Raw genomic sequence first — 22,735 nt, 5'->3', positions numbered from 1 at the left:
GGCTGCCGCCTCCGTGCGATCCGGCGTCCGGCAGCGGCGGCGGCAGGCGGAGCGGAGCTGCCTCCGCACCTGGGCCAAAGGCCAGGCCAGCCCCCGGGGAGGGCAGAGCTGCCAGCCCTCCCGCGCACGCACCGGTCCTGGCGTGCAGGAACGCATGCATCTGCACATACTTATACACATATATACATGCGTACATATAAAACATATTTATATCTGCATAAATACATGTTTTATATAGCATGCACCAGTCCTGTGACGCATGCATATACACATATATGCATGCACATACACATGCATACATGTAAAGCATATTTATATATGCATAAATACATGTATATGATTTATATAGCATGTACCAGTCCTATGCACGCAGGAACACATATACACGCATATATACACACATATATGCATGCACATACACATGCATACATATAAAGCATATTTATATATGCATAAATACATGTATATGTTTTATATAGCATGCACCGGTCATACGCACGCAAGAACACATGCACGTGCATATACATGCATGTATATACACATATACCTGTGAACATATAATGCATTTTTATATATATATAAATACATGTATGTGTATATATATATATATATATGTATATATAATACATTTGATTTTATATATTCAGTTTTTAATATAAAAACAAGACGTGCCCAAGGGCTGGATTCTTCCATATTGTCTCTAAAAACCTAAAAACATAAAGATAGACATGCGAAGTGCTGACCCAGCACTGGAGCTCCCAGGAGCAGCCCCAACGCTATAAAACCCAATGTCATATATTATATATTTGTCCTATAGCATGTAGTATAGGCATGTATTTTTTTTCTCCCGGATTTCACCACCGTCTCATGACAGACCAGAGGGCACGGGAGGAGCTTTGCTTGCTCCCATCTTTCAGTCTCTCGGAAAGGGGCTCAGCACAACTTGGGAAGTTTTAGGGCAATTCATCTTTTGATTTTTTTTCTGTATTTAGGTACTGCCTGTGACCTCATTGCTGACAACAGCAATTAGTTAGTGACCCACTGGTGTCGGGATGGAACATATTGTGGCTGAAGGGAAGGTCCATGTACCTGGCAAGACACCTCCAAAGCAAAGAAAAGGGCAGAAGATGCATCCCTAGGAAGGCAGCGAGTACCGTTCCTGCCCGGCACGCGGCTGTATCCCGGCTTTCCAGCAGAGGGAGGGATAGGATCACTTCTTCACTTGCAGAGTCCCTCATCTGCTCAGAAGCCCTGGAATTAACAAGAAATTTAAGAAAATGCAGTATTATTGATGCCTCTATAATGCTTGCACTGGGCATGACCAAGCATGCTCAGGAGGGGGCTGAGCCAGCTCTGCATGCGGCTCTTTCCTGAGTTTTAATATTGGCCTCCCCAAAGCACCATAGCAGTGAAGAAGAAGAACTTAAAACCCTTGGGATGTTGCAGGATTTTTTTATCTGCCCAGTTTTCAGCATTGTCTCTGCTCTATGGCCCTGACCCCACACACACATTAGGTTGTGCTTCTTTATAATCATTATACCCAACACGAATGCTCACGTTTTTAAGGCCAAACGTGTTTCCTTTGGTCCAATGAGTATTACGGCTCCAATTTGGTAGTTGTTGTTAAAGGCAAGGGAAGGACCCGAGTGCTGGGGAAGTGACTTTGCTTGTTGCCACCAACCACTGAAACCCCTTGGGCTAGAACTGAGCACAGCCATGACCGCAGGGGACCAGGATTGGTCACGCTGAGCTAATTTGCCCCTAGTCTTGGGCCAGACTCTGGCTGGCGCCGCTGGGTTTGGGTTTAATACCAGCTTTTAAAGAAAAGCTTGCTTGAGCTCTTGCTGCGTAGGCAAAAGAAGAAAGATTTTTTGACCTCGTTTAAAATATGCTGGGAGATTATATTGAAACTTCCTCCAAGGTCACAAAAAAAGGCAGTTTTTGTTTTATTTCACTGCAAAATTTACCCAAGCGGTCCCTTTCTTCTAGTTTTGCTAAAACAAGCCTTGGCATCATTCTGAACTTCAGTTATTTTAGAATAACACAGTAAGAGATCCTTAGATTTTGATAATTTACAACAGTGGCTATTGAAACGAGCACTGTGATTCATTTGGGGAATAAAAGTGACGCTTCCATCCCAGTCTTCTCCGGACAGGGGACAATTCTCTTTCTGTGTAATAGCAGCACTAGCTCAGGAGCAGATTCGCCAGCAATAATTACCCTTTCCCTGGGATTTCTTGAGGTCCAGACCTCCAGCGGCTGCTGGAAACCTGCTGGTAACCCAGGAGCCCCCTTGGCCCACTTAGGCAGAAGAAGAAAAGCTGGGAGCTGCAGACACTTGCAATGCAGAGAAGTGTCCATAGGTAACATGTATTTATTTATTTATCTTGCTAGCATGTAGATGCATTACAGGGGTTTTTGTGCACGTGTGCTCTTGCCTTGGAACCTATGAAGGAGACTTTGCAGTGACATGCAAGCCCATGGAAACAGGCATGGGGCATCTTGGGCTAAGCACGACTGGCTGCCTTCGAAAGGCCGTTTTCCCTCGCAACAGCTAACAATGCAATATTCTTGCATTTTGACTATTACCTTCATAATCAGTAGCCTGTGGTGCTGTCCCTCTGGTTGGCTTGATTCTCCCGTCTTTATGCACATGGATGCTGCTACATCTGTGTACATCTGGCTAAAAGCACTAGAGCCACCACAGCCTGATGGGCTCACACAGCACATGGGAGAGGGCACAAGCTCAGGTTTGGGGGGCATCTTATGCCAGATTGTGTTAGAAAACCAAGATTTAGATTCTCATGTTGCAATGACTATATAGGACCAACTGAAAGCTATTTGGAGCCATGCAACATCTCACATCAGCTTTGGATATGGGAAGCTACGTTATAGAGATGGCAATGGGGGAAAGAAAATGAATCAACATTTGACTATCTGAATGGCATGTGGCCTTTTCTGTTCCTCATAGCAGAATTCTTCGTTAACCACCAGTGCTGGAAAGGTCTCCCTGGTCAAGCACCAAGCAAACACCAGAACCACACAGACGCTGCAGTGGGAAATCACCGGAGCTTCCTGCTCATTCCAGCTGGATGGAGAGCTGCAGGCTGGACAAGAAACACCAGTCGCACAGTAGGACTCCCTTGGCTTCCATGGAGAAACAGTTGCACAGGTTGATATATATTCCCTTGCCAGAAATCTGGAAATTTGTCCCCAAAGGTTAAAGGCCTTCAGGAGATGTCCTCATTTCCTGTGATTTGACCCGAGCCTTTGTCAATGATTTACTACAGCATTTGAGAGGCTGGTGGGCTCGACACGTCTTCCAGTAGCATTGACACCAAAGGGTCCCAAAGCCTAAAGCTTTCAGTTGCAGCTATTTGAGGGCAAACATTTCCATACGGAACAGCAATGTGGTGGAGCCCAGGCCACCTTCCTCCTTTGGTTCTCTGCATCTGCTCTTTAATGTCCCACCAGGCTACGGCTACCGCACACAGCACGTTCCCGGCGTTGCCTTCCCAGCGGTAAGTCTCCTTCCACCTAACTCTACACGGAGAAACCGCGGTCTCCTCAGTCAGCCCATCGATTTTGCCTTGACTTGAGGCATGTGCACACAGTGCTCTCTGCAAACAGCTACCAGGAAAGACAAAAACATTGGCAGCTTTCCAAACCCTAGTCTGGGCATTGCGATTCCTTCTTATAGGAACCGTTTGCACTTCATTTTTTGTTTTAAGAATGAATATTAAGCCTGCTTAAATTTCCTTATGAGAATTATTGTGCCATTTTCAGGAACTTAGAATTAATTTCTTATGAAAAATATTTACTTTAAAATCTTTTTTTTCATTACAACTATTTAGTATTTAACAATTTAAAGCTAGCAGTGTTGCTCACAGAACATAAGTGCATGCACATAACCCAATTTCTAAGCCCAGCCAGATCCGTATATCTGTTTTTTTTTCCCTGAACAATCTTATTAAGCTGTCTAAGTGTCATTTTGTCTTTGAAGGGAAGGAATAAACAAGTTACTCTTTCTAAAGCTATGGTGTCATGATAGGAAAACGGTTGGATTTCTTCTGCCGCTGTTAATTTCAGGCTTGTTCTAAAGGCAAATATGATTTAGAAGGATCAAAAAAAGGTATCAGTGATAATTGGAACACGGAGACATGGAGAAGGCGTAAGGAAAAAAAAATGCAGTAGTGATACACTTAATTATGAAGGCTTACTCCGATAATCCCTTTTGAAAATGAACAAAGAAGAGATATTTGATGTTTGATGAACTTATCAAACACGGCAGAATAATGAAGAGGTAAATGTGAAATCCAATCGAAGGTGAGCCAATTAAGCACTTTGTGGAGTGCTGAAGGATACAGGCAGCAAATCCGCCTGTCAGGCAGAAAAACGTATCAATACCCGCGTGTCCACCGGCCCCGCGCCCGTCTGACGGCGTCCCCAGGGTGTTTCCCCCAGTTATCAATATTTCTCTTTGGGCTGCAGTCTCCTAAGTCAAACAGACGGCTCATGATCACCAAAACCATCATCATCATCATCATCATCATGTTGTGGCTTTCAATAACCCTGCAAAATATTTGGGAACCTGGGGCAAACGCAGAGTGGTGCTGGCATGGCACACGTTGCCCCTCAGCACAAAGAATGACGTTGTGCAAATACGGATCAGAAAACTTGGAACCGAAATGTGGAAAACACAACAAGTGGCCTGGGAGGCGGGAGGGGCATTTTCCTGCTGCTGTGTACGGATATTCCATGCGGCTATGGAAATCCTGATCCATGGGACATTGCAGCATGGTACTGCTGCCATTCTTGCTTTTAGAGCCTTCCTTTTTTCTTTTTTTTTTTTTTCCTTCTTTGCAGTATTTATCTATTTCCCTTAGGCAATAGTCAGGCAAATCCCCTAGTCACGGTGTCTGCAGGCTTTGCCATTGCAGCTCACTGCTAGGGCCATTCTCGGCTTCTCCACCCCATCCAGGAGAATCAGGCCTCGGTTGTGGACCAGTCTGGAGAAACACCTAAAAGGAGCCCAGGCCCATGCAGAAAAAAACAAAGAAGTCAAAAAAGGTCTCAGAAAAAGTCCCAGAGGGGGCTAGGGTGGGTCAAGCTACCACTGCTGAGGGCCTGACCCAAATCTCACCAGCCTCTAATTTCCTGCAAAATAGGTTCTTGTTGGAAATACACATACAGATCGTTTCTTGCTGTTTGCCTCTGGGTCTTCTTAAAATACAACTTCAAAGACCTTAGCCTGCTATCTCTTACTCTCCTCAGAAGAACCAGCAGAGATGTTAATTCTCCGGCTCCCGTTGACTGTCAGCTAAGCCAGTGGTCCGAGTGGACTGATTGCTTTTTTTGCCAAGAGAAAAAAGTAAGGCACGACCGTAATGTATTCATTTATCTTCAGATGTGTCTGTGATGAGGATGTACACACATTAATTATAAATATTATACATATTCATCATTCTGAAGCATCCACTAAACTCATCCAAATATGATGGAGATGCTCTTGCTCTAGAGAGGCTCTTACTTAGCCTGGTGTAAACTAGGAATAAATTCATGTAACTAAGCAGAACTGCAAAATGCAGAATGGAGGCAAACGGGGGAAGAATCAGGCCAGAATATTTGGCCAAGACTTCTCCCTTTTCTATCTCAGATTTAATTAAGTATCCCTTGATTCTTAATGCAAATGAAGAATGAATTCTTCAAATGAAAAGAAATTAAAAGCAGCCTTCATTCATCAGCTCCTGTTCTCAATTTTTGTTACCGTTTCACATATGTCTTCATAACTCAAGAGGTTATTTTCAAGTACCCAATGTAATTTTACTTTTTACCGAGTTTACAACACTATATTTTTTGTTCCTGTGCTATCGCCAGCAAATTTATTTGGTTCCTCTCTCTCGCTTGCTTTTTCTTTTTTCCTCCTGTTCAAGGAACAGCAGTTCTCATTAATAATCCATCAGAAACGTTATGCTGCTTTCAGGATCAGTGCTGTAATTAGTTGCTGTGGCCATCGGATCCCATTACATTCCGGGGCAAAAACATATGACACTGGTAAAATTTCATAGGCCTGCCAACATACAAAAAAAAAAAAAAAAAAAAAGGGACAAATTCACAAAAACAGTAATTTGCCCCCTGAATTTAGGATTGTATCTGTGAGGTGGTGCAAGCGACATCCTGTGGGGTGCGGGCTCTGCATCGGTGGGGTGTTCTCTGTCCCCGCTCCAGCACCGGTACCGGACCCTGCTGCAGCCTGCACAGTTTGGGGGACGGCCGTGCACGGGCCACCTCTGGGACGAGGAGCACTGCGGCGCCGGCGCGGGCTGCGCCGGGAGCCACCACTGCGGAGGGGACTTCCAGTGCCAGGAGAGCGGTGAGTGCAACGGCCTCCTGCCACCAGGCCCCGGGCAGGGTGGCACCCCTTGCCCTGAGGAGATAAGGCTTGTGGCACTGTTGGGTCAGCCATTTGCTAATGGCAGCTCGATATTAATTACAGAAAGAAAAGAAATTGGATGAGATATACCTGCTGCTTAGGTTTGGGGCTTTGTGCCAAAGCCACCCCAAAGGTGAACAGCGAGACAGTTCACCACAGGGAAGCTCCCCAGACTTGTCACCCTCAAAGCTACCAGAGCTGGAGACGATGACCACGAAGGTCTCACCTGGGCAAAACCTGTTCTTGTATCAATGAAGAGAAGATGTGCTATGCTGAGGACGTGAGCAGCGTGCTCAGATGCATCGTTTCTGAACACGTCACCTCTGCTCTTCAGGTCGCTGCCTGAAACGTCACCTCGTATGCAACGGAGAGGCAGACTGCAGGGACGGGTCTGATGAGGAGAACTGTGAGGAGGAGGAGGAGGATAGCGAAAGCTACTGCGGAAATCTGTTCCCTGTCCCAGGGGCTGAAAAAGCTTCCCTAGGGTGAGTAATTATCAATATCCACCAGTCTCACAATCAGGGATTTCATATTACTCTTTCCTAGTAATATCAGCGTTGCGGGGAGGATGTACTAGGTTCCACAAACCCATATGGTGCAAAACCCAAAGGCTGCTCCAGGCGTCCTCCAGGTGTTGGACACCAACAGGCACCACCATGAGTAAGAGCAGTGGAGGCAGCAAGGATCGTCCCAGCGTCTACTTCATGCTGTGTCTCAGATTTACTGGTTGATCTTGTCCTCCATCAGCCATCCTCTACCTCAGTCTGCGCTCTTTACTCTCAGTAAAAATATATCCCAGCTTTCTGGGACTGGCTATTGTCCAGTTAATGAAAGCAATATATTAAGTGAAATCGTACGCTTTGGAGAGGAAGCATCCTGGAGGCTCATACCTTTAAGGAGAAATTTCTGCTCCAGGATTTAGGATGTCAAAGCATAGATTCAAGGCAGACGTTATGAGCTCTGTGTGAATATATGCAGAAGTATTTATTCCTAAGCAGGCAAAAGTTTTGCTCTAGCCAGCACTAATTGCCAGTTAGGTTATACATGGAAAACAGCAACTTCGATAATTTAAAGGCAAATTGTCTATTGTGACATTTCTGTTTTAAAACTTGTGTTTTAACCAAAATACTGCTTCATTCAATGTGTAGCCCACATTAAGGAATGTGGGCTACAATATGAAAATGCAGTTGACTCTCCTATAACTTTCCTATTGGCTTGACCCAAAGCTGACTGGATTTAATGAGATAGATGGATCTCTGGTCCAGGACCTGGCAGGATCTATCAAAAGTTTATCGTGTCATAAATTTGCTTTTACCATGCACTGCATTTAAGGCTTTGCTCTGATTTGGTTTGTGCTGCAATCACACAACAGTATTTAAGCTTTAAAGAGGATTCCTTGTTATGGGGAGTTATGCTGCTGTCTTGTTTGAATAATTCTTGTATTCTAGGCCACCAAATTATAGGGAATATGAAGGCAGAACCAGGATTTCAGAAAGTAACAGCTTTGATGGCTGGAGAGCAGCCTGCAAGTCCAGGGAGGGCTCTAACTCCACTGAGAAATGGGAACATTATTAAGGCAGGAGCTGACATTGAGATATTACAGTGAGTGGCAGGAAATACTTTATGACAGAGGGATGCAGTGGACTGCCAAAGACTCCCGCAGGACCTGCAGGAACCCCCGTGTGCTGGGGCTCTATTCAAGCATGGACGTGGACTGAGGAATTTAACTGATTTTTTTTTCCATATTCAGCATCTGAGTGCAAACCAATATCATGGAAAAAATGTGACTGTGTGTGCCCCCTTTGCTTTGGCCAGGACATAGCATCCAGAGAACAGACTTCAACTTTATCTTCCAATCCCAATTCAAGCCCAAGAGCTGAGGATAGACCATGTGCACAGTCAGAACAGAATTAGTGAAGGTGACTGGTGGGGAAGGGAACTAGGAGTTATAGGTAACTTTCTGAATGCCGTTTCTTTTAAAGATACAATATCCTAACACAGGAAGACAGGCTGCGTGTATATGACCCTAATTTTTTTGGAGGCCAATGTGAGCCTGTTTACAATGGAGAGTGGCGGGAGCTGAAGTACGACGCTGCGTGTGAGCGTCTGTACTACGGAGACGACGAGAAGTATTTCCGCAAGCCTTACAACTTCCACGTGTACCAGTTCCTAGTAAGTACTCCAGATATTCAAATTGGGCAATATTTTCCCTGTGAAACCCCAAGGTTTCTCTAAAGATATTACGCACATCTTATCAGGAGAGCATTCACTCCAATCGCCTTTCAACTTATTTTTCTCCAGCTATCCCCAAGACAGCAGCTAATTGATAATATAAATGCAGTTTTATGGCACACCAGGGAACTAACGTGCTATATCACCCAAGCATCCCCACTGCTTACTCTGGCCTAGTCAGAGGCAAAAGAAATAGGTTTTTCTCTAAATTCTGCTATTACTGAGATGAAGAACTCGGACAAGGCACTTGTCTCTCTAGGGGTTAAGATGGTCATTTGTAAAATGGGAGCAATTCAACAAGTTCAATTTTTGAAAGCACCTCAAATCTGTGACAGGACTAAAAAGGGGCACAAAATTATATTCTGAATGAGACCAAGTTCCCGAAAGCCCTCATGGTGCATGACTGCACCAGGGGTTCCACCTCATGGTGGATGCTGGAGATGGACATTTAAGCCCTGCTTGGTCCAAGCAGAACATTTAATCTGGGTGCCCCACATGTAAGCAGATGCCCTGGCCGCCTTTGACAAACACATCTGCCATGCATCTCACAAGGCCACGTTTCTAAAACACAGGCAAAGCAACATTTATTTTCTCAAGTCGCCATTTTAAGTGCCTTTTGAATATTTCCTAAAACAAATTAATCCTGAAGCAAGCTGGAGTGAAAAAAAAAATTCAAACAGTTAAGATTTGGCAGAGCTGTAAGGGACCAGAAAGAGGGTTTTGTAATGAGAAGTGTCAAGCCAGCTCAATAGTAACTGTTACCAGCACTGCCTGTAACGACATTGCTTGGAGATGCTAAGCAAGAAGAAATAGAGTGAAATAGGAAAGAAGATATCCAAAAAAACTAACGTCCACCCCTTTCACTTTAGGCTCATGCTGATTCTGGATTCTCTTCAGAGTTTTACGATGATTCAAAGGACCTGCTTGATGCCATCAAAAACGATAGATTCAAAACAGCGGGCTTTACTTTTGGAATTGGACCTCAGTTTCTCAAGTTTGAGTTTGGTTTAACTCTATCATACAAGAAAGGGACCCTGAAGAATTTCACACAGTATGATGCAAAGGTAAATAGATATATATACCTATATATCTTCCAGTCATGCACAATCTTGCTGTAACTTGCACTGGTTTATTCTCTTACTTGCACCCCACCCCCATTTTTTTACACATACTAATTATACCTTAATTTGTTCATGAAATTGCAAATGTAGGATCATTAGTAATCCTGTTTGTTGTTCTCATTACATTTTAGCAAAGAGGGAGTGGGAATAAAATTGAATTATGAAGTACCAGCACACATGTCATCTCACCCCATCCTGTTTCACGGCCACATTAAGCACATAAATAAAAAAATGCTTAAAGTCTTGATGAGGGAGGAGGAAGTATCAAGATGTTGATCAAACCAGTTGTCCCCAGGGAATGATCTCCAGGAGCAAATATATCATGTTCAAATTAATACAAACTGCCATATGACAGGGCAATATGCTACTTGTAATAAGAGGTTAAAATAACATGCTGACAAAAGAGTAGCAGATAATAGGGTTTATATCTCACAGTAAGTTTGCATCCTGGGCTAGCTGTGATGACCTCTTTCTACCCTAATAATATGAATGTCAGTATTTCCCCCATATAGAGTGCCCTGTCTCCAATTCTCTTTTGATCACTGGCAGGAAACAATAAAGAAGAATTACCTTGATGGTGTTCCGAGCAGAAATACCCTTAAAAGCTGTTTGAAATTGTCACCATCATCGTATTTACTGTGTCCTTGTCTAGACTCGCACACTATTTGCAGCTACAGGATGAACAGTTATTGGCAGAATCATTTGAGGGGCTGTTCTTGGTGTGCTGGAGTCTTGTCCGAGGCGATGACCTAGGTAGAAGTGGTGGATTTGATGATATATCCAGGAAATTCTCACCCAATTCTCATCATATTCACACACCACCAGCCCCATAGCATCTAAAATCCTGTCTCTGTCCTTGAGGCACCCTATAGAACTGCATGAAAGAGAAGCACTCCCCAAAAAAAGGACAACTGCTGATTTCATTTAAACTTGGGCTTTTTTTCAAGTCTTTAACATACACCAGCAGTTACACAGTCTTTCCTTTGCACACATAAGTTTTTTTTTTTTTTTTAATGCTGAGGCATTGCAGATATGATGCTATAGCTGTGAGAGGGGACAACATTGCTTGCTGAGGCATTAACTCACCTGCTGTATTCAGTGGAGATGCTCCTGACAAGCACACAGCAGGGCAATCAAAACGAATGTTCAGCCCAGAAAGTGTATCCCTAGCAACCTCTCCCTCCAGCATCCGATAATCCAAGGATTAGCCCGGTGCCAGGTCAAGCAACTGTACCGGATAGGGGACCCTTTTCTGCTCATTATGGGTTTCAGTGGCAACTCTTGTTTCACTGACCTGCAGGAGGTTGGCTTCATCAGAGGTGTCACCAAGGTACAGACTGCCCGCTTCAAGATGAGAAGGGAGAACATCGTTTTGGATGAAGACATCTTGCTTTCCTTGGAGAAGCTTCCAGACCAATATGACTACGGGATGTATGCCAAGTTCATCAACGACTACGGCACCCACTTCATGACATCTGGGACAATGGGAGGTGTCTTCGAGTACATCCTCGTCGTTAACAAAGAAGAAATGAGAAGAAGAGGTTAGAATAACAAAGAAATTCTCTGCTCAGTTTTCTGCTCTAAACCTTGCATTTCCATTTTGGAGACCATTCTGGGTACGGGCCACATAATTCACTCAGCTTCAGGCTGCTCCCCATGCCCATCTCCATCCAGCCATCCGGTGGGAGGGAGGTGCCCATCAGCCCCTCGCAGCTGAGCTGACTGGTACATGCCATAATGTGTTAGACTTTCAGGAGAACCTGGGGAAGTTTTCCTTAGAAATCTGATTTTATTTTCTTACCTTTTCTCAGTGTCGCTTCCTAGACTTGTCGTATTTCTTAGAGTCTTTGGCCTGGCCATTCTTATGATTGCTTGGGGACAAAATGCCTGCAAACTCATCCGGGGTAAAGAATGATAGCTCATTCTGGATTTAACTTCCTAGCAGAGGGTTTCCATTCTGTATAACTAGAAATAATGCATTGCACTTGGCAATACCTTTGGCACTTTACTCTGGTTACTGTCATGTCTGAAGATTAACAGTGTTCTGCTAGCTCCCCTTCTCAACAAATTAGAAGGTATAAGGCTAGAGAACTATACTGCTAAATCTTGCTCATATAAAATATCCACCACAGGTGTCTAGACTGCAAGAATATCTGTTACTGGAGAGCCAAAGAATAAGGTTTCTTCTGATCATAACATAAGACATGAAACAAAGATAATATGGTATGCTGGTACACTAAACAGATTGTCAACTTTTGCAAAGATGTCTACAATACAATAGATCCCACCTCCCCTAAAAAAGCATAGTTTCCCATTACTCTGTTTTTGCTCTGCAAAAGGTTCAGCTTTGATAATTCCAGGTTGGGTAAAGACCCTTGTGACAGTGGATAGATGGTGCAAACTGCTTTGGATCCATCCATTTAAATGGAATGGACCCAAGTTCTGCTGGACAGAATTGTTTCTGAAATAGTTTGGTCCCCTCTGGAATAGCTAACTATGCACTCCATAGTTAGTGTTATCCATGCCAGTTATTCCACAAGAAATAATTACCGCTTGAGAGAATTTTCACCGAATTCCTAAACTGCTAATGTTTGGAAACATGATGCCTCTTCAAATCATTTATTCAGTTTGAAGACTGAGTGATACAGAAGTGAATGAGAACTTGGCAAGCGATTCTTTAGAGAACAGACTGCCAAGTAGAGAGGAAGAATGAATCAAGAGCATGCAGAGGGAGGCTATTATTTTACTTTATCTTGTGCTTACTATATACCAGAGGAGGAGATTTACATGACGCCCTATTTTAGGAAAGAAGGATGTTGAAGTTCAGCAAAAGACAAAAACGTGCCCCAGTAGAGATGCCATTTTCATTCTAATGTAGCATGCTTGTATAATTTTCATCTAAATAGGACTCGGTTAGAAAGTCCATATTTATCAAGTTGGCAGTGCTCTATGTCACGCTGCACACATCCAGAAGGAACCTGACGTGTTGGTTGGTGTGCTTCTGGTCTAAAAACACAGAGCAAGAATTTATTCCTCAATGCTGAGCCCTGGACATGCTTAAAGACTGTGTCTGCAAAAGGATTTAGGCACCATCTCTATGGGACGGTCAGGATAGAAGAGCCCAAGTCTTAAGCATCCAGGTAGGAACAGGCATGAGGCGACTTCAAGCATCCAGGAAACTTGAGTTTTGAAAATGGAGGCAACTACTGAATTTAGATGCCAGGAACAGACCACAACTCACGGGTGCAGTTTCAGACTGCAGTTTAGCAGCCAGACTGTTCCTAACTTTCAGGCTGTAAGGGCTCATTTGGATGTGGTCATAAGCGAAATAAATGTAGATGTCAAAACAAGGTCCCTGTTGCTCTGCCATCAATATTTTTCATTACTTGTTTTAAAAATAGATTGTTATGGTTCTCTTATTTAGCAGAAAACGGTATAATGTGTTCAAACATTACAAGAACATTTATGGGAGAAACGTTATGCACAGAGTAAATTAGGAAGAGTCTTCACATATTCTGATTAATTCAAAATGCAGCAGTAAATCTTATCATTTGGACACATTTAACTATCCCAAATTACATCATAAAAAACTGTCAGACTCCCTGCTCGAGTGCCAATATTTCCTATGACCACTCTTTTGCAATGATAGCCACTTTTCATTTATCAAGACCAGGCCTTGCTGCAACCAATAGCAAATTGTATTGACAGGCCCTTGCTGAACATAATTACTCCACAGGAACCATAGTGAATCAATTAATCAGGGTGTTCCTCAAGTTTAATTTTATGGCACTCCGACACCAAGAAAAGCAATCACTCATGTTGCTTTGGGTGAATGAACTTTACCCACTGTGTTTACAACTGTTGAACAGTTTAGTACGAGTAATTGAGTGCTACACATTAAATTTTTCTCAGGGGCCCAGTTTTGCAACGGGATGTAATTCCCCCTGAAGTCTCGAGCACGCTTCAGTTCTCACCACTTTGAATTCAGGATACGTAGCACCTTTCCCAGGCCGCTGCACAGGACCAGCCAAGGTGACCAGCAGCTCCTAGACTCAGTCCCCGCTCCAGTGTGTCTCCCACGAGGTATTCCTCCAGGGCATGCAGAAGAGAGGAAAAAAACCCAAGCCACAGGCATTTTACTGCCATTTTAACACAAACAAGACTGAGCTCCCCTCGTGCAGCTGGAGGGAGGCAGCCCAGTCCAGCGCTCCGGCCAGGGACTCAGGTTTGATCATTAGCCCATCAAGCCATGAAGCACAAAACCCCCCTGACCTCCGGCCTCGCTTTCAATACTCCAGTATTGATTGCCAGGCTGCTTTGTAACACACTTTAAGATCTACTGACAAAAAAAAAAAAAAAAAAAAAAAAAAGAGCTGTATAAAAGTTAGCCATTCATTACCCTCTTTCTGTGTTTATTGAAATCAATGGATTTTTTAACTATTACAGAAGACGGCCCTATATTTGCGGTATGTTGAAGTGGGTGCATAAAGCGAGGCTGGATGACATACGAGCACTGCTTTCTTTGGTGAAACCACCTTGTTAGTTGGTTTCTGCGTGCTTCACGAGTCTCCCGTTACATATTTTCATGATGGATGTGGCGGTGGTGCTGGCAGCAATGCAGCACTGTGCAGGGAGGGTTCTGCAGCTTGCGGCAGGTTGGCCTTTTGCAAGGTGCTACTGGAGATGCTACTTAAGCCCCTGATAGAAGGGTCAGCTACGCGTTTATGAAAATTAGCATGGACCTATCGATTTCAATTGCTGCTCCCAAATTCATTCTAGTTATGAGTTAATTTGTGTGTGGGGGGGGCGGAATAGATAAGCCTAGGCCGAATCAGGAAACAAGTGTTTGTGTTAGGACCTTCGTTAATTGCTAATACTGTTTGTGGAAACAATTTTACAGCAAGGACCTTTCCCTACTGAGCTGTAATGTGACAGGCCCAACAAAATGTTGGCATTGCCACTGTAAGAGTAACAGCCGGCCTCTGCCCTAGGTCCCAGAAACAGGCTATGCAATTAACTGAATATAAAATATCTAAGAAGGAAAACGGGTACCTTTCTGATCAATACGAGCCATTGAGTCTCGGGGTTTTTGCTTGTTCCGCAGCCATCAGCTCTGAAGACGTCGCCTCCTGCTTCGGCGCGTCGCTGGGCATTGCGGCCGGCAAGTCCGAACTCGAGGTGAAAGCCTCCTTGTCAACCTCCGAATGCGAAAACAAGGGATTTCGTAAAACTGGTAGGATACATCGATGCCCTCAACCCTCACTGGTGATCCATGGCTCCCTAGTGGCCCCAGACCCTCCTCTCTGAGCCCATGCAGAGGCTGCTGCCCACCCCAAACTTCCATCTCTAGCAAGTGGCATTTGCTGCAGGCAGGGATGAGACATATATGAACCAGGAACAAAACACAACATCCGCAAATTCCATCCCCCTCCAAATTCCTTGGGGCTCTGGTCCCTCCCACAGATTTCCTATGTGCCATCGATGCTGAGCCAGATGTTCAGCAGGGATCCAGCTTATGAGACAGAGCGCAGTCTGTAGCTGGAGAGGGCTACAGAGAGACTATTAGGAACCCAAACTAGAAATTAAAGGCTAAGATGACCCAAATTCGCAAAGTACTTTAAAAATAACAGACATAGCATGCATCTGGAGCCACACAAGTCCTTTAAGACTCGTGGTCTTGGAGCAGTCGCAGCACTCAGCTCCTCGCGGAGCTGAGTAACAGGGCAACTTTTCAGATGGTTGGAGCAACAGTGCCGTTGTGGAAGACGTTATTCCCCGGATTAGAGGTGGAGATACCAGCTACGGCGGAGGCCTCTTGAACACCTGGGACTCCAACACGTACCGGCACTGGGGAAGGTCATTAAAATACAATCCTGCAGTTATTGATTTTGAGGTAAGTCTTTCTGCTGCCGAAGAAACTCTGCCATGAGAAGCAATGAAAGCGTAGCCGAGCAGATCATTTCGTATTTTCATTGTGATCCCATCACAGAACAAGATTAAATGCAACGGGCCACTGATCTGGCAACCCCTTATTCATTTCACAATGGGGAGAGCATCTCAGGGCGACAGCAGCAGCGGGGAGGAGCGAGAGGCTTAATGCTGGATTAGCGACAAGTCGCGTTTCTGATGTGTCCCCAAACGGCTTCCCAAGGAGTGGCTCTCGGTGGTGGCATCCGTCATTGTTACTCTCCCTGCCAGCCCTTGGGGACTCACACGTGGCCATCCCTCCCTTTGGAGCTGTGGTGGGTCTGTGCAGCCTCCCCTGTGCATTTCCTTCCATGACTCTCTCCAGAGGCTCCTGGTCCACCTTGTCTGTGGATCCTGTCTCTCTCCAACAGCCTGAGCTCCTTCAAGAGGTGCAGTGGCCCTAAAAAGCAGAAAGGCCCCGCTCCTGCCTCTCCACTCCCTGGATGCCACTGAAGTGGAGAGATCATTGAGGCTCCCACAGGGTTCCAGAGATGGAGATGAGACGGATGAGAGCAGAGAAGGGAAAAGAGAAACGTAACCCTAAGAACAAATCCCCCGGTGCTCTCAGCCACTGCCTTTACAGAGCAGCTTGCTCTGCAAGGGCTGCCAGAGAGCACACGGTCGCAGGGAATATCCCACACTGTGGCTAGGGCATGAAACCTGCCCTGAGATGTTTTAATGGGGCCACATTTAATGGGACCGCTCTGGGACCACAGCTGCACGGTGCACACATGCTGCCACTTCCATTCTCTCCTTCTAATTTAAAAGCACTTCTGCTGCTCACTGTGACAGCAAGAGGAGCAGAAAGCTGGGAGGAGAGAAGGGAAGGTAGAATCAGGAATTATGTGCAATAGTATCGGGGCAAGCAGGAATTTGCAAGCTTTTTGGTGCGGCAGCACGGTGATGGAGGGGCCTGTTAAATTAGAAGCTCTTCCACTTGCAGCTGGACGCACACCGCAGGTTATTCACCTTTCTGCACAAGTTCCCATCAATTCTTGGGAAAATGTTTTGCGATTTTCCAGTAAACTGCTCACTGGTGTCTCTGCTGGCTGCTTTAGGAGCTCAGAAATTGCTGTGGCTTTGGGCCGCTGATAAGCGCCTGTGTCCACTTTGTCTCTTATCTTCAGCTTCCTCCCCGCTGATAAACAGGCTTGTGCAAATTTGCCAAAAGCTGTTCCCAAAGCCCAGAGCAATGGGGAGATCCAAGCCCTCCTCCGGGCAGCACTGCCAATGATGCCTAGTGAAATCCTGTCAGTGCACAGCACGACTTCTGCCACTGGTGAGACTGGAAGGGCTGGGATTTCAAGGGAACCAGTTTATAAATATGAGATAAACAGCCTCTCCAATGGCTTCAGCAGACTGAACACGGCCATCCGCTCCTGAGGCCTCCCCTAAGCCAGTCCTTTTGTAGAAGAGGCTAAATGCAGAAGGCAGGTTATAGTTACAGTCATCCACATTCATCTGAATGCTGAGAGCAGGACCTCGCTATGCAGCTACTTGGAGCTCGTCGCATTTTTAACTCCCTAGATGGCACAACGCGATTTTGCGGCGTTATGGGGGATCCTTCTAGCAGCCAACTGAGCCGGCATCTTTGTCCCTTGCAGCTGCGGCCCATCCACGAGATCCTGCGCCGCAGCGACGTGGCCAACGCGGGCGCCAAGCGGCAGCACCTGCGGCGGGCGCTGGACGACTACATGTCCGAGTTCAGCGCGTGCCGCTGCGGGCCCTGCCGCAACGCCGGGGAGCCCGTGCTGGCCGGGGACACGTGCGTCTGCCAGTGCCCGCCCGGCTACGGCGGCCCGGCCTGCGCGCAGAGCAAGCGCCCAGGTAGGCCCCGTGGGCGGCCCTGTGACAACCTTGAGTTGAGGGGTCGGTTAATTGCTATAAACACATGGAAATAAGGGGGTGTTTGCTAGCTGGAGGATTAGGGATGCTGTGGGAAGAGAGGAGCTGGGAAGCAGCTCCAGCCACAGCTCGGCCATCCGTGGCCTCGTCCGTGCTCCAGGAAGACCGGATCAATGTGTGAGGCCGAGAGCCCAAACAGTGCTGTGACGGGGGCAAGGGTGGCCCTGGTGGCCTGTGCGCACAGGGGCACTCACGGTGTCCTGGGCAGGAGGGCTCCCAAGTGCTCTGGTGCCATCCACGGAATGGGGGAGAGTGCAAATCCCGACGGACTGAGAGGGAAGGGAGACCCGAAGCTTCAGGCTGACCGATCAAAATGATCTCTCAGAAAGTGGTGCTGAGGTAATGGTCTGCCAAAAGTGCTGTTTTGATAAAAACAAACAAAAGCAGCATTCCAAATCACAGCACTGCAGCTGGCAGAAAATCCATCTTTGGACAGGCTCTTATAAACAGAGCTCCAGGCATTTAAGAATGTGGCTGTAATTAGGTCCCACCATTGGAAAACCAAAGCCTTGACAAGATGACGAATAAGAGCAGAGTTGGGCTGATATTTTATGAAGTCCTCCTCAAAAGGGCTGGCTCAGTGACTCAGAGGGGGGTTTCATTAAACCCCCCCATCCTTTGATCTGTCTCCTAAGCTGAGGATGAGCAGCGTGGAAGGCTGAGGACCTGCCCTGAAGGCCTCCCACCAAATGGATGTGCCCAGGACCAGAGACTGTGGGAGCTGCTTGGTGCCATGGCCAGCCTGGTTATGGCCCAAGCGTGGGTATTTCACCTAGCAGCTCCAGGTCATGGTAACTTCCAGCTCAGGGAAAATGTTTAGTTCCAAGACTCATTTTTTTTTGAAGAATGATGCTTTGGTGTACCAGAAACCCACCTTTCCAGCCAGCACAAAGAGCACAGAGATCCATTTTTGCTGTCCGGATTAATACAGTGTGTGAGCCAGGAATGAAGGCCAGCTGAGTAAATAAAAGAGGACAGTAAATGACAGACACCAAGTATTCCCATCAATTGGGAGCACAGACATAGTCTATAGTATTGGATGCACCTGACAACTCCTCCTGCCCTGTAATGAAAAGGGCTTGACGTGACCCTTCTCTGAAGGGACACGGCCTTTGCAGGACTCCACACAGGGCTGTGCCCATGCTGATGGGTTTGGAGTGGGGAAACTGGTACACAGAGACCATCACCAGCCCTTTTTGGGGGGAAAAGCCAATTTTGAAGGATCAGAAAAGAAAGAGCTACTGGTGTCTGAGGAACGTGATGCTGCTTCATCAACCCTGTCTTCAAGGTGCCTGCAAACCTTGATCTCAGGAGTGGTCTGGGGGCCAGGCAGGGAGCGGGTTGGCCATGGGGACCTGCATCGGAGCAGAACTGCAGAACTAAACAATTCTTTTTCCTTTCTTTTTAATGGCCTTACAGGCAGGGAGACGAACGGGCACTGGAGCTGCTGGTCGCCCTGGAGCCCTTGCGAGGCCGGAGCGCGGAGGCGCAGCCGGCAATGCAACAACCCGGCGCCGGGGGCCGGCGGGGCGCCGTGCGCGGGGACGGCCGCGCGCACCGAGCCGTGCTGACGCCGCGGCACGCGGGCCTGCAAACACTGCAGGGAAATCCGACAAATAATGGTGAACCATTGCATTTACATACAAAGATGTAGTGAAAACTGCCCAACTCCTCTGTTTTGATTCAATACCTTCCCGCTCTGTTCTCAGCTCCCCCCCAGTTTCAAAGCATCCCCAGCAGCGCAGGGACCCCCGTGTGACACAGGAGCAGCGCAGCGGTGACCTGGCTGCGTAAGCGCGAGGTTATAAGTAGTCATGAAACACATTTACTAAAACTGTTTACATAAGTAAGCTTCGCTCGCAGAAATTTTTATATTTGCCTTTGGAAAACAGATTAAAAGCTCGCGATCCTTGCATTTTTATGCAGTTGGTATTGACATATGCACCATGAAACTTTTATAAGTTGGCACTGTCAGATTTGAAAGTGTAGCATATTGGGCAGGGCTGCATGTGCAGCAAAGCCATATGCTGAGCTGTGCGGGAGGAAGCTAAAGCCCAAAGACACTGGAGAGTCCTGGGGAAAATGTGAATCCAAACTGATGAGAATCATAAATAAATACGCAAATAATAAACAGACAGACCCAAACAAAACCATTCTGCAGAGGATGCTCCTGCGCAAGTGAAGGCTATTCCTCCTTGGGATGCGTGATGAATTGACTATTAGAACAGAGGCATTTTATCTCCGAGGCATCCCGAGCTGGAGAAGATGCTAACGGGCTGCTTGATTTAAGGCTCTTTTTTGAATGTGAGACGTAAATCTCGGCACAAAAATACACACAGTATTGAACAGCATCCAGGGAGTGCAGCAAGAGCCCCAGCTCAGGGCTCTTAATGAACTGCTGCAAAAACCTGGGGTGGACAGAAAGCAAATGGCACTTCATTTTACTGCGCTTTCCATTACAAGGAGAGAAGAAAAAAAAAAGCCCTGAGAAGGAATCTGGCATTATGAAAAGCAACAACAGCGACAAAACCTCAGAGCACAAAGGAGCACTTTCTATACATGTGAATGGGAAGAAGGAGTGGAAAGGAATCGCGGTTTAGTGAAAGAAATTGCTGGCTCTAGCTCTGATTCTTGGAAATGCTTGTTTTTCCAACAGCATGTCAGTGGTGATTTAGAGCCTGACACTTAGCTGATGTAAATCAGCCTGGCTCCTTCGGTGCAGCTGATTTATGCTACCTGAAGATCTGGCCCCATATTTCCTTTTGTGCATGCACTTGCCAAAAGACTGCTTTTTTCATCACTTCCCCCCTTCCTTGAAAAAGAAACTACAGGCTCTTTTCTTATAAGAAAACAACCAACCATGTTGTCTTGAACACTGAGATGTGTTTTTTTTCCTATGGCAGCTTTCCAAGGCATGGGCAAGTGGGTGATAAAATTGTGGCCTTTTGGCCCACCTTGCGTTTTCCAGGCAAATGTTATATTTACCCAGACACAAACCTGGTCTCACGGCCTCGATTCTGATGTCCTCCTTGTTAGGGAGAAAGTGCCATGAAGCACCACGGAATCTGGACAGCTTAGACACCCAAAAAGAAAGTGAAATGTAGGAACAAAGAACAGTTTTCCCAGCAAATAGCATCGTCAATACAGTTTGGCACTGGGCCAGCAAGTTGTGTTAAAAACATGAGACGGTGCTGTTCCACCAAGGATTAATTTGGCTCACGGGCTATTTTTACTTCTACATATATTGCTTAGGATTCAAGAAAATGCCTGCCAGTAAATGAGTAAAAAGTCATCTTAGTTAGAAAACAACGTATGCCTCGCTTGTGACCAGAGGGAAGAAATTAATGAAAATACAGATTTGGTGCCTTCAAGGCTGGGGAGTGATGGGGCCTGCAAAAAGGCAACCTGCACCCCCATCTCGTGAGTTGTTTCTAGAAGAACAGATCACAGGCTGGGGAATCGCAGAAAGAAAATAAATCCAAGTGATTAAAGAAACCGAACATGAAATGTCACCACAAAGCACCTATAAATGAGGGCAAAAAGCTGGGATTTGCCTGGCATTTTTCATTTCCCACTTGGAACGTGCAGTTTTGGAGCATGGACATCAATGCTGGGATACATGCAGGGCAGAGCTCGTCACGCACCTCGCACCCACGGGCAATGAAATGCAAACGCAGAGGTTTGGATCAAATGCCAAAGCCAAATCCCTCCCTAGCCCCCCGCTTCCCGCTCCAGCCCTGCGCTTCATCCCGGCCTCCGCTCTGTCCCTCGGGGCAAACTCGGAAGCAGGGAAGCGGAAGCTGAGGGATAGGAAGAAGCTGCCTGTAAGGGCTGTAAAAAGAAGAAAAGAAGCAGATTATGAGCAATTACACATTTACAATGGTAGTCAATGGAGCTAATACATCTCACGCTGAAGTGGCCAGCGTGAGAGTTGTGCTAGACATGATAAGTGGCAAAAAGTACGTTTCTTTCTTAAACTAAAAGCTCAGAGGCTACAATAAAACAGTGCAGTTCCACCCTGGTTTTAATGAATGGATTTTCCCCCCTTGCACGCTGACACACATTTGATATAGTTATTTATCCTATACATTTCTCGCGGCATATTTCCCAGGAGACCTTGTTTATCTCTCTCATAAGTTCATGATGGATGTATGGTGCTTTGGATAAATGGTATCACAATCAGATATTTTTATGGATATAGGCAAACTGGGTTATTAACAAAGGAAGGGCAGAGAGGAACCAGGACGCAAAAGAAAAGAGCACATGATTGATGACAATACACCTGAGGTTGCAAGGTGCAGCCTCCAGATAACCAGTGAACAGGAGAGCAGATAAGGGCAGTGCTTGAGACAGAGCCGTTTCCTACCGCGGGGTCAATGTCACGCCGACTACCCGGACACCTCCAGGCTGGGATTTTAGAGCAAGCAAGAATTCCTCAGCAGAAGCAGATCTGAAATCATTGCCTTTCGTTCCATATATATGCAGTGCACTGCAGGAGAAACAACACATTCAGTCCTACCAACAAATCAATAAATAAAGGGAAACAAAGAAAAGCTAGATTCTTACGAGTTTGGGGAGGGACTGTTTTCTGTTGGGATATGGCATCATGTCCAACACAGTGGGATTGTACATGTTGCACTACAAGTAAGCCAAGAAAAAAATGTTCATAATGGTAATAATGTTGTCTTCAGCCGTGCTGATTTACCCAAGCAGGGGGATATTAAAACGGGAAGAAAATCTGAAGACATAATTTGACCAGAAACTAGAAGTTCTATTGGACGCTCCCTGGCCTGTCTATTGATGAAAGAACAAGGAGAAGGAAATCCGGGCCGTGTTTGGACCTCTCCTTGGACTCGCCTGGCACTTTTCAAGGAAATCTCTGTCTCTGAGCCTGTTACTTTCTCTGTAAACCAGATTTCTGTTCTAGAGGTACTCACAGGCCTGGATGGCAGCAGAGTAGAATAAGAGAACATCCTGTGTATCCTATAAATTCTATAATTTATAAACATTGCAGTCACCAGCCGGGTTTCACAAATCCCAAATCGCAGCTTAGACCATGTCCCAGCCTTAAGAACAA

General features: G+C 46.0%; 1 protein-coding gene across 1 annotated transcript; it reads left to right on the top strand.

Moving 5' to 3' along the window:
* Positions 1–3,377: 3,377 nt before the first annotated feature.
* C8A (complement C8 alpha chain) lies at positions 3,378–19,312 on the top strand. The gene is made up of 12 exons (XM_088522476.1): positions 3,378–3,521; positions 5,275–5,371; positions 6,229–6,373; positions 6,768–6,918; positions 8,416–8,605; positions 9,535–9,729; positions 11,087–11,327; positions 14,891–15,019; positions 15,522–15,679; positions 17,358–17,580; positions 18,294–18,417; positions 19,078–19,312. Exons 1-12 carry the CDS (start codon positions 3,409–3,411, stop codon positions 19,310–19,312), a joined length of 2,001 nt encoding a protein of 666 aa, XP_088378602.1. The 5' UTR covers positions 3,378–3,408.
* Positions 19,313–22,735: the final 3,423 nt, after the last annotated feature.

Source organism: Tinamus guttatus, unplaced genomic scaffold (assembly GCF_059628265.1).
Source record: "Tinamus guttatus ecotype Peru unplaced genomic scaffold, ASM5962826v1 Tinamus_guttatus_pri_ptg000153l, whole genome shotgun sequence".
In the NCBI taxonomy this organism is placed as follows: domain Eukaryota; kingdom Metazoa; phylum Chordata; class Aves; order Tinamiformes; family Tinamidae; genus Tinamus; species Tinamus guttatus.
The sequence above is the reverse complement of the archived record's forward strand: the minus strand, read 5'-3'. Positions and strand labels throughout refer to the sequence as shown.